Genomic DNA, 17,239 nt, shown 5'->3' with positions numbered 1-17,239 from the left:
TGTGCACCTGTAACCATGACAGAAGGTGAACACAGAAGATTCTAGAAGTTCACTCACCAGCCAGTCTAGCTATATCATAAATCAGCAAGCTTCAGATTCAGTGAGAAACCACCTTAAAAAATAAGGTGGGGCACATATATATATATATATATATATGTATGTATGTATGGTAGTGAGCAACAGAAGATATATATAATGCTTACCAATGGTCTCCACACATGCCATGTGTCCATAAACATACACACATGTATACACACACACACACACACACACACACACACACACACACACACTAAATAAGCCTCTAGTTTTGCATGTGCTGCAATGTGACCACTGTGGTTATCGGTGTGTTAATATAAATTGACTTCATCCAACTTTATCACTATCAGAGGAGAAGTACCAGTCACTTCTTCCCTTCTCCCTCTATGTCTATGCCCAAGAGCTGTGGTTATGACCAATGTAAAGCATGGTTAAAAACCTGTTACATATTGTCCTATCTGCCTTTTCTACACCTCGATCCATGTATGAAGTATTGTTCTTTCTTTCTCTTTTTGCAAACACTGCAGTGTGCAAAGATGAGCATACAGTATTCACCTTGAGCCAAAAATAAAGAGAAAACAAAGGGTCTGGGTACTCACAACTTCCTGAGGCTTTAATGAATGTGGAATATGAAAACTTACATTCATGTTCACCAGCATGAAAGGAAAAGGAAATTTGGGAGGAAAAACTAGCAATCTACAAAATGTATATCAAACATTCTCAGTTAAAACTGCTTCTGCAACTACCACATGGTAGCTACTTGTACTTTTATTCAAGATGAGGTAACCCCAGTATCTGCCATTCCCTACGTAAGAGACATAATTGCTACCATTTGTTCACTATTCACCTTGTGTGTCAGATACCATGTTATTGTTTATAAACAATGCTCTAATTGTTAGAAGCATCTTTTTTGATCATTTGTATTTTGCAGAGGGAATAAAGACGCTTAACAAGACTAGGTAACTTATGTCACACAAGCAGATGTTCAAACTGGGACTTAGAGGCTCATTGAGTAAAGCACAAGCATGAGAGCCAGTCTGGATCCCCAGAGCCCACATAAAAGCCAGGTGGGTGTGGTGGCCCCCTGCAATCCCTGCATGTGGGAGATGGAAAGTAGGAAACCTTTGGAAGCAGCTGGCAAGAGTCTTCCGTGATATATAACGTGGAGAATCAATGAGAAAAACTCCACCCCACATCAACCTTGGGCCTTCAAATGCATTTACATTAGCATACGCTCAAATGCCCACAAACATTTGTATACACGAAGACGCACACCAAAATAAAAAGGTAAGGATTCAAACTAAGGGGTCTATTTTCATGGCACCATCAGAAAGAAGCGTCTTCTAGTTACCTGCTTTAGATCTAGACAAGTTCCTATCGAATAGGAATGTGGTCTGATTTTAATCACTGAAGATTCTAGACTCAATGACCACACATACATAGACGTGATACTCTCAGGCAATCACATGTCTTCCTAGTCTTATAGCACACTCACCTTGCCCCCTATCCGGACCTGAGCTTGAAGCTTGGCTAACTTTTCTTGATTCATGCTGTTGGTAAATCTAGGGGGAAAACAGATTTGTTAAATTCACTATTTTATCAAGTTAAAAACTTATTTATACAAACAATACCTTTTGCTTCACTGAGTTAATGTAGTGTCCATTAACATCATGGTCATATCAATACTGTCTCTAATCTTAATAAATAGTGGTAACTTGCTCTAGCTTCACAAACCAATTTTTAAAAAAAAAAATTAAATACCACAAATATACAAATCAAATATACAAATAGCAAATGAATGGGATTCAAAGTTGCCTATTTAAAGATCCATTCTTAATACATGACTCAGTTCTCCGACATTCAGAAAACTAACCAATTATGAAATCCCTTCAGGCAAGGAGGTTTTTTGTACCAAAGACTTTCACAGCAGAGAACAGTTACCAAGTGTTATTAGCAAAACCTTCAAGTAGATCATTTTCTCTGGAATCACATTCTGTATTTCTTATAAAGAATAAATCACACACACACACACACACACACACACACACACACACACACACACACGCCAGGCAAAGAAGAAATTGAATAATGGGCTGCCAGGCTGTCAACAAACAGGGAGGTCACGTCCTCTATTCAAGGTCAGATATGTTAATAATGGGAAACTGCCAGATTTCCAAATACCTGCTGATTCTGCAGCACCCAGGTTCATTCTAGACCTTGCACTAGAGTGTGTCACACTTAACAAGATATTACTGCATTCCAGGTAAAATGTCTTACTGTACAATTTGACAAAGATGAATCTTGGTTACATTAAGTTGGTAGGGCAAGACAAAAAAAAAAGTTATGCAAATTTTGCCTTTTGAAGATTCTAAGGACATTCTAAAATCACGAATTCTAGTCGGGACTGTGACACTCCTGCTATGAAAAACAACATACCATGCTCTAAAAACAAATAAAAGCTAATTTAACAGTCTTATTTGACTTGTTCTGTGGCTTAACAGATCATTACTGAGATGAAGGGGGAAATAAGGGGACAGATATTGTTGAACTTTTTTTGCTCATTCTAACCTTGTAATTGCATCATTCAGATGAGGATACTGTTTTTTTACATTTGAAAGAAAAAAAAAGAAAAATCATGTAAATTACTAACCATTCTGTACTGACATTGAACTTAAGGAACTGACATATATATATATATGTCACTGCTTTAAGGCTGAATCCATTTCATGAATAAAAATTAGAACCTATGGCTTCTCACTATGTTCAACATTGTATCACAATGGCCAAGTAGGTAAAAGTCTTGCATGGGAGTTGTGTGTAGAATCCAACAGTCAGGTGTGGGCCGATCTTAGCTGTGCAGTAGATTTAAATGTGCTGATATAAACCTCAATCTTGCATTCAAGCATCCACAAAACAACTAATTCTCATTTCATCAAAGGACTACAGCCATGAACTTATAGGAAATAACACAGCACTTAAGGAATTTCTTGCAAAAAGGAGGTCAGGAGAGAATATTGAAACTAAGCACAGGATAAGTAAGCCCTTTGTGACTATTCTGCATGTTAGGTGACAATCCTCAAGAAAAGAGATGGTGGTTGGAAAGATACGATAAAAAGTCCAGACTTATTTGAAGCAAAAGCAAAACCCAAATTAACTCTCTTATAGAGTTAAGAAATCTTATTCCTAGGGAGTATTTTAGGGAAAAGGCATAATTTTAGGAAGTCTAGAAGCTTGAAGCAGCAGGGGAGGGAGAAAGACGGCCTTTTGTCCAACAGCAAGTTGGGTAGTGTAGGATTCAAACAGGAAAGAAATTTAGACTCAGACTGAGACCTCAAAGGTCACCTGGTTTAATCCCTACTTGATCCCTTTAATGTACCTGTCGTTCTTGTTTTAAGTGTGAGGTCATCTCAGATACCTGCTAGTGCAGCAGGACATAAGTTATAAATAAAATTGTCAGCCGCCTTCCCAGTTTAACAGAAAATGAAGGCCTGGAAAGTTCCTTTCTGTGTCCCAAAGGTAGAAATGACTTTCAAGGGCCACATGATCACTGAGTTCAAGAATCCTTTTTGCACTTTTCGTAAGGACTTCCAAAAAGAGTATAAAGAGATGAATCAATATTTATTGAATGCCCAAGTTATAAGCATCCAGGTACTTTCATACACATCATGTTTACACAAAGATAAAAATAATTTGAACTATCAGCCCTGACTTTTTATGTGAGGTTATACTACTTAGGGCTTTTGGAAAGTATTTAACTTCTTTGTACTTGTGTTTGTTTCTCCCGCATTAAGAAAAGTATACCATCACATACTTTACTGGGTTGAAGGCTAGAGCATATCAAGTTCAGGTAAGATACACAGTAGTTGGTAACTATTGTTACCATTCCTCCAGAGGGCCACTAATTAGGTATGATGAAAGAACCTGGGAATAGAAGTTGAAATCGCCATTCACCAGCTGTGTAACACTGTGCTTGCCGATCAATCATCAGGCAGTGTGATGAGGTTATAGGGATAAGTAACTGTCTCAAAATGAAGAGAGACTTGTAAACAAACACTGCCATTACAAAGTGAAGAGCGCTGCAACCTAGTTCGGCCCCAAGAGCTTGGTAGTCGGGTGCTAACCTCAGTTTCCCTATCTAAAGATTGGGAAGAGCAAAAGAGATGACAACAGATATGCTGCTCAAAGCGCCTGACACTGTTGTTGTGAATGAGTGATAGGACGAGGAGGGTTGTACCCTCCAGGATCTGGATCTGAGCGGCCAGAGCCCCGGCCCGGTTCCTCCACAGCGGGCGGTGGTGCTGGGGACCATCCCTCAGGTGCCGACCCCCAGCTGCGCCGCCCGTAACCGACAGGCCCGGCCGGCCGCCTCCGCCCCCACTCGCCGCGCCACGGCGGAAGTGGCAGCCGGAGCGGACGGCGGGTGTCGAGAGGGGAGGGCGGGGGGAGACCGTGCGCAGCGGCCGGAGGCCGTGGGGTGGCGGGCCCGCCGGGGGTCTCACCTGCAGCGGGGAGGGTCCTCCAACACCAGCACGCGGCAAGAGCAAGATGGCTGCCTCAGCTGAGACAGAGAAAGACCGCGGCGGCAGCGGCGGCGGCGGCGGGAGAGGCCCACGTGACGCACGGCCCCGCCTCGACCGCGGGAGGAGGGGAGGGGGTGGGTACCGTAACCGCGCGCCTCCCAACTACAAAGCCCAGACTGCCTCGCGCACCCCAATATTCTGATTGGCGGCGGGTGAGGGGGCCGCGCTGCTTCCTGGAGGAGGTGGCGGACCCCTCAGCGTCCCATTGTGTCTGTGATACCTTTTGTCTCGTACTCAACCGAAGGGCCGTGCGGGATGTAGTTTGGGTGTATACTTTGGATGTCCTTCACTAATGGACTCCACTAGTATCAGAAGGTTAAAGTCGGGAATGTTGACTTGTTAGGGAGTAACTCGACCCAAGACCAAAAGCAACAGATTTAACGGAAAGAAGCTTTGCCCTTTACGTGCTTGCAGTGACTTATGTCCCAGTTCCCTCGGACTTCCTCGTCAGTTGTGCAGTAAGAGGCCCCAAACATGGTTTCTTTGGAGCTTATGTCAGTTGGTTGCATCATGCCTGAGTGGAAGTCGTGCGGATGCGAGGGGTAGTAAAGGGTCCAGCGCTCCTCCAAAGTGCGCGCCTGCAAGACAGGGACAGACGCGTGCACAGCAAAACGGGCTTACCGGGTCTCTTCGGAATCCCAAACAGAAGAAATCTAACAATGAAGTGCTGTTGTCCAGTATTTTTACTTTATGCAAGGGGGCGGGAAATTCCAAGTCCTCTGTTGTGATAGGCTGATATCACAGATAAATAATTTGCATTTTGAATATTTAGTGTAGTGGTCCATTGGAGGGAGGGGCTAGGGTGGAGGTCAGACGTAATTAACAACGGTTTTCCCGAACCTTTCCCCAGCCCCCACCACTTCGGCCCACCTCATCCGGCTGTGTCCCTAGGCCTGGATATCCAGGATTTAGGGAAAGCAAACTCGAGATGTACTCCTCCATCCTTCTACGTGATCTGCACCTTTAAACTTACTCCATTCCAAAGCGGACCCTCGAGGCACCGCCCACATCCGTCTAACATCACTTCCTTCGGTGTTTGGAGAGGAAAAAATCTGGGAATCCGAGGGGTTGGGCTGAGCGGCGATAAGAGGGCACAGGGGAGCTTCTCCTGGAAATCCTGTGTTCCCTCAATCCGGTGGCTCTGTGCAACTACCCCAGTGGAGATGTCGCTTCGTTTCGGGGCCACCTGTTTGCTGAGCTTCAGTTTCCTGCTCCTCATCACTTCTTCAGACGGACGCACTGGGCTTGGAAAGGGTCAGACCTCGTTCTTATTGTAATCTTTACGGACCCCGGGCCTCCTCTTGTCCTAACACTTTTTGCTCTCGCTGTATCTTAGGCCACTTCAGATTCCTTTTTATCTTCCCCAACTGCTTTTGGGAGATTTCTTGGGGTCGGGAGTACCAGGTCCCGGAGAGGGTTTAAGAGAAGGAAGTTGAACTTGAGGGCGCTCTTAATTCTTGGGTTTGGGAAGATATGGCCCTTAAATTAGAACTAGGCTGTTTAGGAGTCCATTCATGTGTCATGTTAGGCGCTTGGGACGCCTACAGGAACCGTCACCTTCCCGCCAGAAGTAAGGTCGCTTGGGAAGCCCTCAGGAACCGTCACCTTTCCGCTAGAAGAAAAAGGGACTCTGGTGACCTGTGTATCACATAGTCGCTGGAGTCTGAAGATTCCTCACCACATTCTCCCTACTCCCCAAGACCCGGTTCCCGATTCTCTAAGAGATGCAAAAGAAAGAGCCAAATGAAGGGTAGATCTTTTGCTAGGTTACCAACAGTTGTTCTCTGTGTGGCTCAGCTAGTGTGTTGGAAGAAACTGATTTCTTTAGAGCGATGGATCAGTGGTTAAGAATGAAGGTTAGCAAGTATGAACCCCCAAATCCGCGTATTACCTACTTGAACCCCTTCTCATCATCAGTCCTTTTTATGGGGGGGGTGCAGCTGAATTGACTAACCGGGTGAGTTGTAAATGGATTCCAAGCCTGCTTTGATTATTTTGTGTTCTGACCTTACTGTGTGGGATTCTGCTGCTGCTGGTGGTATCTGCCCATGCGTTTTGTGGTGCACGACACACATGACTAGGCCAGAAGAGGATGTTGGGTGTTTTCCTCTTCTGCTTGTTCTCCACCTTATGAAACAGTCTCATTCAATTTGAGTTCACCGTTTAGGCTAGAGGAGCTGGCCAGTGAGCTCATGGGATCCTATCCCTAATGTTAGGGGTTACATGCATGAGCTGTTGTGCCAGGCGTTTATATGGTTACTTAAGTTGTTTTCACAACTATTCTTATCTTCTGAAACATCTCTAGGCCCAATCATGATTTTTTAAAGGTTTATTTTGTGTGTGCGTGCGTGTGTGTGTGTGTGTGTGTGTGTGTGTGTGTGTAGGTAAATGTGTGGCCCGAGTAGGTCAGAAGAAGGGTGTCAGTCCCCTTGGAGCTGGAGTTACAGGCAGTTGTGGGCTGCCTAACATGGCAACTGAACCTGAATCCCCTGAAGAGCAACAGGTCCCCTTAACCTCTGATCCATTTCTCCAGCCCCTGTTTGTTTGTTTGTTTGTTTTTAATGCTCTTTAATTTTATATTCATTGGTGGCCAATGAGACTGAGTGGAAAGTCAGTGGACCTAAATGGAGTCACCTCTGTTCAGGATTGATTTCTGATCATCAACCATGGTTTGATCACTGGCTCGAGTACTAGAGAAATGGCAGTGAAGAGAACAGACAAGGTTCTTGCTTTCATTGGGTGTATATTTACACCCAGATTCAGGACAGATTAAAAGACTGGGAAGTAAAAAGGCTGAAGAGGTAAAAAGAGCTGGCATTTACCTGAATTAGGAAGGTGAGAAAAGCTTATCTTTCTTTCTCTTTTTTCTTTTGAGGAAAAGTTTTTCTAAGATGATCTGTGGGTTTTTACCTACGAAGGAAGCGCTAAAAACTGCACAGTGGGTCAAATGTTTCAAATACTGGTGATTCTTTTGTAAAACAGGCTGCTCTGTACTTGGAATAAAATTGTGAGCACAGAGGGAGACTGGAGTGCTAGGATGTATGCGGAGCTGAGCTTCAATGTTTTCTGCCAATGTCCAAATGAGATGACTGTGACAAGCAGCTTAATCTCTCACAGCCTCAGTTCCTCAGCTGCAAAATGGGTGTGATTGTTACCTCAGACACTCGACGTGTAGCGTGCCCTGCTCAATCGACTGTGTTGAGTGTACATAACATTATGAAATGTTTCTTGAGTATCAGTTCTTTGTCAGACAGTAAGTTCTGTGTTGTTCAGTTAGCATCATTCCCTAATAAACAATCCCCAAATATATCGAAGCCTTCAATCCCAGGACTTGAGGTAGAAGCAGGTGAGTGGATCTCGGTGAGTTCCAGGGAACTCAAGTGGGAGAGCTAATTTGTGATAATTGAAAGAAAAAGCAAAAGCAGAATACCATGACACACACTTGAAAACTAAAGGAATTAATGCTATTTAAAGTGTTTGTTTTATGTATTGCTTATGTATAGATTCTTTGGACATAAGAAATATACTAACCCTGCCTAAAAAAAAGTAAAAAGTGCTACCTGAGGCAGGAATTCCTGAAATTTTTGATGAGTGTCGTTTCTTCCAAGATGTCTAAATAGCTCCAGCTCTTTCCAGAAGACACCTTGGGTGTTTGCAGAGAGGAGACAAGGAATAACCCCCTTCCTACCCTCTCCCAACAGTTCTCATTATGAAGAAGAAGCATGTTGGTGTGGAATGGTGTGCACTAGACTGGAATTACTAGGCCTAGATTTTAATCTTGGTCAGGCCATTTAGTCAGCTCTGCTCTTCCCCGGTGACCATTTATTAAGTGAGAGTTGAACTAGAAATGTGTCCTAAGGGCCCTGCATCTCTAACATTCCAGTGTCCAAAAACATGTTCATTGTTCTCAATAGACTAGAAACTTAAAATTTATCACCTGGAAAGAAGTGCAGTCACTAATGCTAGCTTCTAGGCACTGATCAGTGCATTTTTTCATACAGTTTAATTCTCATAGTAACTCTGAGGTGGGTAATATTTTTATTATCCCCATTTCACAGATGAGGAATTTTAAATGAAACATTAGCAGTTAACTAGTAAGTAGAGAGCAGGAAGATGAAGCCCAGAGTCCATGTCTTTACCCAGTGCACCGGTCTGCCCTTCAATGCAGAATCTAGAAAGAAGCCATTCATGTGCTTTCCCCCCAATAATAGAAATAGATGACTTCAGTTTCTGGAAATTCAGAGTTGGCACAGTAACACTTACGCTCCATGTCCTGTTTACAGCCACAGTCACTCCATGAGACAGATATTTCTGTTAGCTATATTTAACATTTGCGCAGATGGTAGAAAGGCCGCTTTCTGACAGAGACATCACTTGGCTACACTGTTACTCTACCTTCCAGGTACAGCGTTGCCTAACTCACACTTGGCTGCCAGCTCTGACATTTGACCTTCCCTTATTTAGGTTTCACCAGCTGGAGCGTGGGGGTGACGCTTTTCTGATGTCTTTAAAACAATCTTTAGAAGAAGAGCTTGGACAGTACCATAAATACTGTGTTTAGAACTGGCTTTTCCTGTTTTAAACATCGTCTTGGGTGGGGAAAAAAGAACTGTTGGCGTGGGAGCCTTTAGCTTCCTTTGCAGATGGCTGGCATAAACTGCCTTGCAGATGACACCTTAGGAAACTGAACTGTCTGCTGACGTTCCGTGCTGCCACGGCCAGGAGAATAGGTGCTTAAAACGACCTGTATAAGATCTTTCAAGAGGAAAGGCAAAAACAAAAACAAAGCACGACCTCCAGGGGTGTTCTGTAGCTGAAGTCAAGTTCTCAAGGTGCATTCCTTCTTTCATTCATTTTTTTTTTTTAAGATTTTTATTTATTTTACCTATGTGAGTACACTGTAGAGTGAGTACACTGTAGCTGTCTTCAGACACACCAGAGGAAGGTTTCTGATCCCATTACAGATGGTTGTGAGCCACCATATAGTTGCTGGGAATTGAACTCAGGACCTCTGGAAGAGCAGTCAGGGCTCTTAACCGCTGAACCATCTCTCCAACCCTTTCATTCATTTTTTAACTATTGTTGGTGAGCCAGTGAATGGTAGTGAATGGTTCTAACTATAAAGGCAACCACCTCCATTTTAGTTCTAGCTCTGTCTCTCATGGGCAACGTAACCCTAGACAAGCTCTTTAACTTCAGCTTCCTTATCTGTAAGCAGAAAGGATAGAGTTAGCATTTCATAAGGTTATTCTGAGGATAAATAAATTAATACCTGTAAACACATTTTAAAAATTGCTATGCTTAAAAAAACAACCCAGCTGGATGCCTTTAATCCCAGCACTTGGGAGACAGAAGTAGGTGAATCTCTGAGTTAGAGGCTAGCCTGATCTCCAGAGAGTTCCGGGACGGCCACGGCTACACAGAGAAAACAAAAAACAACACTATCGTTATTGTTTTTCTTAATTATCATAAGCCTATGTTTTCCATCTCTTTGTATCTGTGGTGCAGTCAGAAGAGCAGAATTCTGTCTGTCTCTGGGTTGCTATTTTAACCTATCCATTGATGCTTTAAAAAACAGTAGACTTGGGCTTGGGGATTTAGCTCAGTGGTAGAGCACTTGCCTAGGAAGCGCAAGGCCCTGGGTTCGGTCCCCAGCTCTGAAAAAAAGAACCAAAAAAAAACCAAAAAACAAAAACAAAACAAAACAAAACAGTAGACTTATCTTTTAGAACAGTTTTATGTCTGCAGAAAAATTGAGCAAACAAAAAAGGGGCCTGAGAGATGGCTCAACACATAGTGTGTCCACTTATGTTTGATCTCTTTTTTTTTTTTTTTGGTTCTTTTTTTCGGAGCTGGGGACTGAACCCAGGGCCTTGCGCTTCCTAGGCAAGCGCTCTACCACTGAGCTAAATCCCCAACCCCATGTTTGATCTCTTGAACCAAAACAAAAGTAAAAGTTTTCCTCTGACCTCTACACATGTGCCACGGCATGTGCTCCCACATGCACATATCACACATATACCCACAGGTACACATTGAAAAAAGAGCAGAAAATAAGAGTTTACATATATGCACTTTCCCTTCCTCACTTTTATTTTTTCAAGACTTATTTATTTATTTAGTACACTGTGTAATGGGGCATCAGATCCCATTACAGATGGGTGGGAGCCACCATGTGGGTGCTGGGAATTGACCTTAGCGTCTGGAAGAGCAGCCAGTGCTCTTATCCCCCAAGCCATCTCTCCAGCCCCACTTCCTACTTATTAGCATCTTATATTAATGTAGACTGTTACAGAGATGAGCCAGGGTTGACACATTTACTAATAAAAATCCCCAATTTATATTACAGCTCACTCTTAATGTATATTTTGTGCATTCTGACAAATGTAATGACACTCTTAGTTTGCTAGGGCTACTATAATAAGTACTGTAGATCGAATGGGGCTCTGTTTGTCTTTCTGTACTTATTTGTGTGGGGGTGTGCACGCACATGTGTGTGGAGGCCACGGGTCTACTGCAGGCATTCTTTTTCAGACGGCCATCCACCCTGTTTCTGAGACAGGCTCATTCAAGATGTTGGTGGGCAGGGTTGTTTTCTGCTTGTTGTGGCTATTTTCTCTTGCTGTATTAGCATGGTCTTCCTTCTGTGTATATTTAATCTCTTCTTTCAAGAATTAGGGCCTTGGGGAGGGGCGCATACCTTTAATCCCAGCATTTGGGAAGCAGAGGCAGGCTAATCTCTTAGGTCAACCTGGTCTGCAGAGTGAGTGAGTTCCAGGACTGCCAGAGCTACACAGAGAAACCCTGTCTTGAAAAAAAACAAAACAAAACAAAAACCTCTGGGCCTGGAGAGATGGCTCAGTGGTTAAGAGCATTGGTTGTTCTTCCAGAGGATCCAAGTTCAATTCTCAGCACCCACATGGCAGCTCACACACGTCTGTAACTCCAGTTTTAGGGCTTCTGATACCCTCAGACAGACAGACAGACAGACAGACAGACAGACAGAAAGAAAGAAAGAAAGAAAGAAAGAAAGAAAGAAGTCCAGCTAATTTATTACCTCTTTAAAGACCACACACATCCTCAAACACAGTCACACTATAAAGTACTGAGAATTAGAACCTCAACATCTACAGGGAGAGACATTGTGCAAAGTTCAGGCTATAACAGTCTATATCAGCTGTTGTGCTGTATGTCACAAAATAGCTTGCTAGTATCACAGCTCATGTTAGGTGGGTTCTGGGCTCAAACTCAAGTCCTCGAGCAAGCACTTTAGTGCCTCAGATAGCTCCTCTGCCCTTCCTTTTGTTTGTTTTGTTGTTTGATTTTGGAACAGAATTGAATGAATCTCAAGCTGGCCTCAAAACTCAAAAATTTACTATGACTCAAACATGACCCTAAACTTATCATCCTCTTGTCTCCTTGAATGATGGGATTGCAAATGTGTGTCAGCTTTCCCGGTTTTGACTTGACAATTTAATTTGTGACTTTGAGAATTTATGTGGTATTTCTCTAAACACATTAAATGTAGTTTTTGTCTGTTTTTTAATTCTGTGGTTCTTAAGCCTGGTACCTAAAGTCCTCGTGGTCTAATTCTGTTGCTTTTGATGATTTTGTTTCTTACTTTGATTGTTTTGTTGTTGTTTTGTTTTTATCAGTTTGTAGCTCCGGTGGTGAACTCACAGTAATTATTCATCGTAACTACCTTGGAGTCCTAATGTGGGAAATGTTTCCCCCTTAGGAAGGTGTGGGGAGTGAGCTGCACTGGGGACTTGGAACCCTTCTACTTTTCTCTAGTGGTTTAAGAGGAGTCCCAGGCTGTCTCCAGTTTGCCACATGATAGCAGATATTTGCTTTTGGGGTGGGTGACCTCACCTTTGCTTGTTCATCTGACGTTGGTTTCCTTTGTGTTTGTGGAGGGATTTCTGTTATCGCAGTGGGTCCGCTTTGAAAGTTTGCTTCTCTGGAATTTCATTGTTTTGTGGGTGGGCTTCTCAGGCTCAGACAAGGGCATGTGGCCAATTGTATAGATTTGAGGCCTGTGAATAAGTGATGATAGACACGTTGAGCACCTTCCAGTCTCCCATTGTCCTCCCAACGTCACCCTGTTAGTCACCTTTCAGGATCAAACTTTGGGCCTTAGGTAAATGACACACCCTCCCTGATGGCTAGCAGCCTATGCTGTTGAGATTGAAAAATGGTGGTGGTTGGTTTGGACACTACTCTTGTGTGTTAACAGGAGGGAGATTCATTTTCCTTTAGAAGAACACTGATAACAATTAGATTTTAATTCATTTGGGGGAAATAAATTTCTGAAAGACAAATATAGTGATTGAAAAAGCATAAGGTGTCAGGCTGTGGTGGCAGGTGGCCTTTAATCCCGTACTCGGAGGCAGAGGCAAAGCAGATCTCTGCCTGGTCTACAGAGCAAGTTCTAGGACAGCCAGGGCTATACAGAGAAACCATCTGTTGGAAAACAGAAAGGAAGGAAGGAGAAGGGAAGGGAAGGGAAGGCATGGGGAAGCACAAGGCTGGATGTTAAACCCCAGGTTGTTTTTTTAGCATTGGAAGATCTGGTATAGCTCACTGGCTTCTTGGAGCCTCAGTTGTAAAGAAAAGCAAAAGCTACTCCATACTGATGTTCATACCCTAAGACTCTTAACATTTTTATATTTTGTTTGCTATTTACCAATAACCTTTTGAGAGACAATTATACCTATTTGAGTCCTGAGAAAATGGAGATATAGGAAGGTGAATTATTAAGGTAACCCAAGCTGGTTGTCTAATATGCTGTACACACATAAGGTGGTTAATCACAGATATAAGAAGAGGTGGCAGAGAGTAAAATCCAGACGATGGGAAGAAGGGTTGAGAATGGCTGTCTTCTGGATGTGACATGGCTGTTGTCCCACGAACTCACAGCAGCTGTGGCTACCTGCACAAGGGTTTCACAATCCGCACTGGACACACCCAGAGTTCTCCGCACAAAGGAGATTTATTTGCCTCAGGAGGACAAAGGGTGGGGAATAAGAGACAAAGACTGGACAAAGGAGAAGAGAAAAGGGCCCGAGGCTGGGTAGGGACAAAGGACTGCCTCTGGTTAGAGAGGAGACTAAGGCCCATAGACTAACAGCAGATTATAATGGGAGTAGGAGTTGGTTTGCTTTGATTGTTAGTTCCAATAGCCAAAAGGGGGCTTTTGATTACTTGATTTAAATACTTTGCTAGGTGGAGGAAGAGGGGGAGGAAGAGGAGGAGGAGGAAGAAGAAGAGGAGGAGGAAGAAGAAGTAACTAAATAAGGGAATCAACCTTGAGGACTAGCTTTAGAAATGTAATCTATGGTTTAGCCAGGGGGAAGAAGGATAAAAGACAAAACCTGTGGGCCCTTCAATAGATATATAACTTACTGAATGGTTTCTGGAGGAGAAGAGTCATTCCTCAGTGGGGTAGATAATGTTAGGCTCCAGACTTGGAGCCCCTACCCATAACCCTATTAATATACAGGCAGTTCCCCTGGCCTGCTCTCGGGGACCTAGCAGCTGCTTATTTAATCATCTGCTGCCTCCAGGTACACTGGGTATGTGCTGCAGATAAAAGGACCCCAGCCTCCTCAGATCGATCAATCTATCTATCTATCTATCTATCTATCTATCTATCTAGCATCTATCTATCTATCTATCTATCTATCTATCTATCTATCTTCTATCTATCTATCTATCTTCTATCTATCCGCCTGCCCCCCACGTATGGCTCTTTCCCTGACTTTATTCTCTGAGACCAGAGAACCCACCCCTAAGCTGCCCCCAATAAACCTGCTTTTAATTTAGCTTGAATTAGCTTATTACATCAGCAGAAAAAAACCTATTAGATAATCTCCTATACAGGCTCATACAAGCAACCTGAATTACATAGACACATATACAAGAAAATAGGAAGATTTATTAGAAAGGCCTCAGTGGAAGGGTAAAGGAGGGATATATATATATATATACATATATGTATGTATATATGTATATATATGTATGTATATATGTGTATATATGTATGTATATATGTATATACATATATACACACACATATTTTTATAAAGAATAAATAAATTTAAACAGCAACTAACATTTTGATCACTGAAATTTTCTGGATATAACACAAGATTATGTGATTTGGTCTACTAAGATTTCGAGAACTCTTATGGACTACTTGGAATAGTTGTGTGTATTGCTAAGTGCTAGGGAAGCAGGAGAAGATACAAGAGGTTTGTCCTAGCACTAAGGGAATTCTCCTTGGAGTAAGGACGTTTCGGATACTCTAATGTCTGAAGATTCTGTCTGGGAAGTGTGGTGGTGGGATGAGAATGGAGAGGTTTGAGAGTAGGCGCGAGTGAGAAGAAATGCCCTTTGGGCTTATTTATACCTGAGCATAGGAGTGGGGAAGAAAGGCGGGGGTGGAGCGTGAGGAGGTGGAGCTGGAAGGTGTGAGGGCGGTGCTGCACAAAGAGGTGGAAGTACTCCTGTGTCTTGAGTCTTATGAAAATGCTGGAGTGGGTTGCAGAAATGGGCGGAGTGTTTGTGTTTGTTTGCTGTTTTTGTTTTTAAGATAAGTTTTCTCTTGTAGCCGTAGCTTTCCTGACACTCTATGTAGACCAGGCTAGCCTTGGATCTCACAGAGATCAGCCTGCCTACTCTTAGTCTGCTAGGACTAAGAGTGCTCACCACCACATCCAGCCAGGTGTTATTTTCTCATTGAAACCTTTGTAAGTGCTCCTTCCAGCGTTTCCCTTTTATCCTTGGGACATTGGATAACCTCTGAAGTTTTTCTTATTAAGCAGTGATACCATTGAAAAAGATTATGCCAGGCCAGGTAGTTGGGTCAGTGGGTAAAAGTGCATAAGGCTCCAAGTGAGTCTTAACTACTGGGAGACCCCCTAAGTGAGACATGAGAACGGAGTTTGATGCAAATGCAAGAGGTTTACTTTCTGGTGCGTCAGGGTTACCTTCCAGTCACGAGTTACATCAGCAAGGTTACAGTTTAAACTTATTGGCTAAGCATATTGACCTTTGAATCTATTGGCTAGCAAGCATATGACATGCATTCGAACTCTATCTGGGACCAGAGGGTCAGGTGACTATCAGTACATTCTGTGGTTTTTCAAGAATGTCCCTGCTCCTCCCAAGAACTGTGGGTGGAGAATGGAACTTGGCCTAGCCTTGACCCGAGGCAGGAAGCTGGTACTTGGCCTAATCTTGACCTGAGGCGGTGGGTGTAAGGCTGGTGAAAGCCCTTAGGGTCCTTCACAGGAACTCCATAACCTGCCTACCTTCTACCAGGCCAAGCCTCTTAATAGCTCTTACACGTCAGTAAAAACTAGCGTCCTTCAGGTGCTTGCCACAATCTTGCCAACCTGAGCTCAACCCCTGGCCTCACAGGGTAGAAAGAGAAGGCTTCTTCTTTTTTTTTTTTGGAGCTGGGGACCGAACCCAGGGCCTTGCCCTTGCTAGGCAAGTGCTCTACCACTGAGCTAAATCCCCAACCCCGAGAAGGCTGATTCTTTTTTGGTGTTTTGTTTTGCTTTTGTTTTTGTTTGAGACAGGTTTCTTCGTGGAGCCCTGGCTGTTCTGGAACTAGCTCTGTACACCAGACTGGCCTTGAACTCACAGAGATTCTCCTGCCTCTGCCTCCTGGGTGCTGGGATTAAAGTCGTGCTCCACCATCATCCAGTGAGAGGGCTAGTCTTGAAAGTTGTCCTCTGGTTTCTACATGGAGGCTGTGGCATATGCATACCCACATAAATAAACAAACGTAGTTTTAAAATGAAAAAGACCATTCTGGCTGAATTTGGGGAATAATGAGAGCTAATGCACCTGACGTCATTTATCAGTTCCTTGTACCAGTATTCTGAGGTAGAAATTAGTGTCTTGATTTTCTGGATGATAAGACTGAGACTTAGATGACTTCATTCAAAATTCCACAACCTTAATGGGAAGTGGAGTTACAGGTCCAAGTTTTTGTGAGTCTGCAGCTGCACTGCCTGTCATTTCAGCGATGGTGCTTTCTGTTCACTGTGTAGGACAGTCTCACTCATTCTCACCTTATTGTTGGCATGGTGTGGTAGTTCGAAAAGGAGTCATCATTATTTAAGCTCCTTAACATTCACTAATGAAATGGCATTCTCTCATCTAGAGGTATGAAAACAGACTTGGGGAGGATGACTATCCATGGTTCAGTATGCCCAGAAAACAGTGGAGCTGGCCTTTGAACTAGGCTCTTAGCAGAGGGAAACTTTTTTTTCCCTATTCGTAGCTGTATTACAAGCATGTCTCCTTTACTTTGTATGTCCTTTGCTTGTTTTTTGGATGTTTATAAGGCTCTCTCCTTCTAGGTTTTGGAGATCATATTCACTGGAGGACTCTAGAAGATGGGAAGAAAGAAGCAGCTGCAAGGTAGCAAGCTTGGTGTTAAGTTGTTTGTAGTAGCAAAACCTTCTAGCCATTAGCATTGCTCTCAGACGAAGGGCCACAGCAAGGCCCAACAAGAGCTATGTAAACTCCCTGATAGCATACTGTGTACCAGGTGTTAAGTAATCTGAATTGATTAACTTATTTAGTTTCACAACATTTCTATA

General features: G+C 43.2%; 2 protein-coding genes across 3 annotated transcripts in view; one reads left to right on the top strand and one right to left on the bottom strand.

Annotated features, from left to right (window-relative positions):
* Window positions 1–5,286, bottom strand: part of Btf3l4 (basic transcription factor 3 like 4) — a 19,257-nt gene extending 13,971 nt beyond the window's left edge. Inside the window, exons 1-2 of one of the 2 annotated variants that reach the window (XM_032900552.1) lie at window positions 5,241–5,286; window positions 1,535–1,601 (exon numbers count right to left, since the gene is read on the bottom strand). In XM_032900552.1, the coding sequence (XP_032756443.1) occupies window positions 1,535–1,588 (54 nt within the window). In that variant the 5' untranslated portion in view covers window positions 1,589–1,601; window positions 5,241–5,286. Of the gene's footprint in view, window positions 1–1,534; window positions 1,602–4,538; window positions 4,664–5,240 lie in introns of those variants that run through there. The other variant, XM_032900542.1, reaches the window with a different exon arrangement.
* Window positions 4,865–17,239, top strand: part of Txndc12 (thioredoxin domain containing 12) — a 25,822-nt gene continuing 13,447 nt past the window's right edge. The window contains exons 1-3 of the mRNA XM_032900529.1: window positions 4,865–5,077; window positions 5,470–5,873; window positions 16,997–17,057. Of these exons, the coding sequence (XP_032756420.1) occupies window positions 5,040–5,077; window positions 5,470–5,873; window positions 16,997–17,057 (503 nt within the window). The 5' untranslated portion in view covers window positions 4,865–5,039. The remainder of the gene's footprint in view (window positions 5,078–5,469; window positions 5,874–16,996; window positions 17,058–17,239) is intronic.

The sequence above is a fragment of the Rattus rattus genome, chromosome 1 (genome assembly GCF_011064425.1).
Source record: "Rattus rattus isolate New Zealand chromosome 1, Rrattus_CSIRO_v1, whole genome shotgun sequence".
In the NCBI taxonomy this organism is placed as follows: Eukaryota; Metazoa; Chordata; class Mammalia; order Rodentia; family Muridae; genus Rattus; species Rattus rattus.
This window is presented reverse-complemented; position numbering and strand designations above follow the sequence as displayed.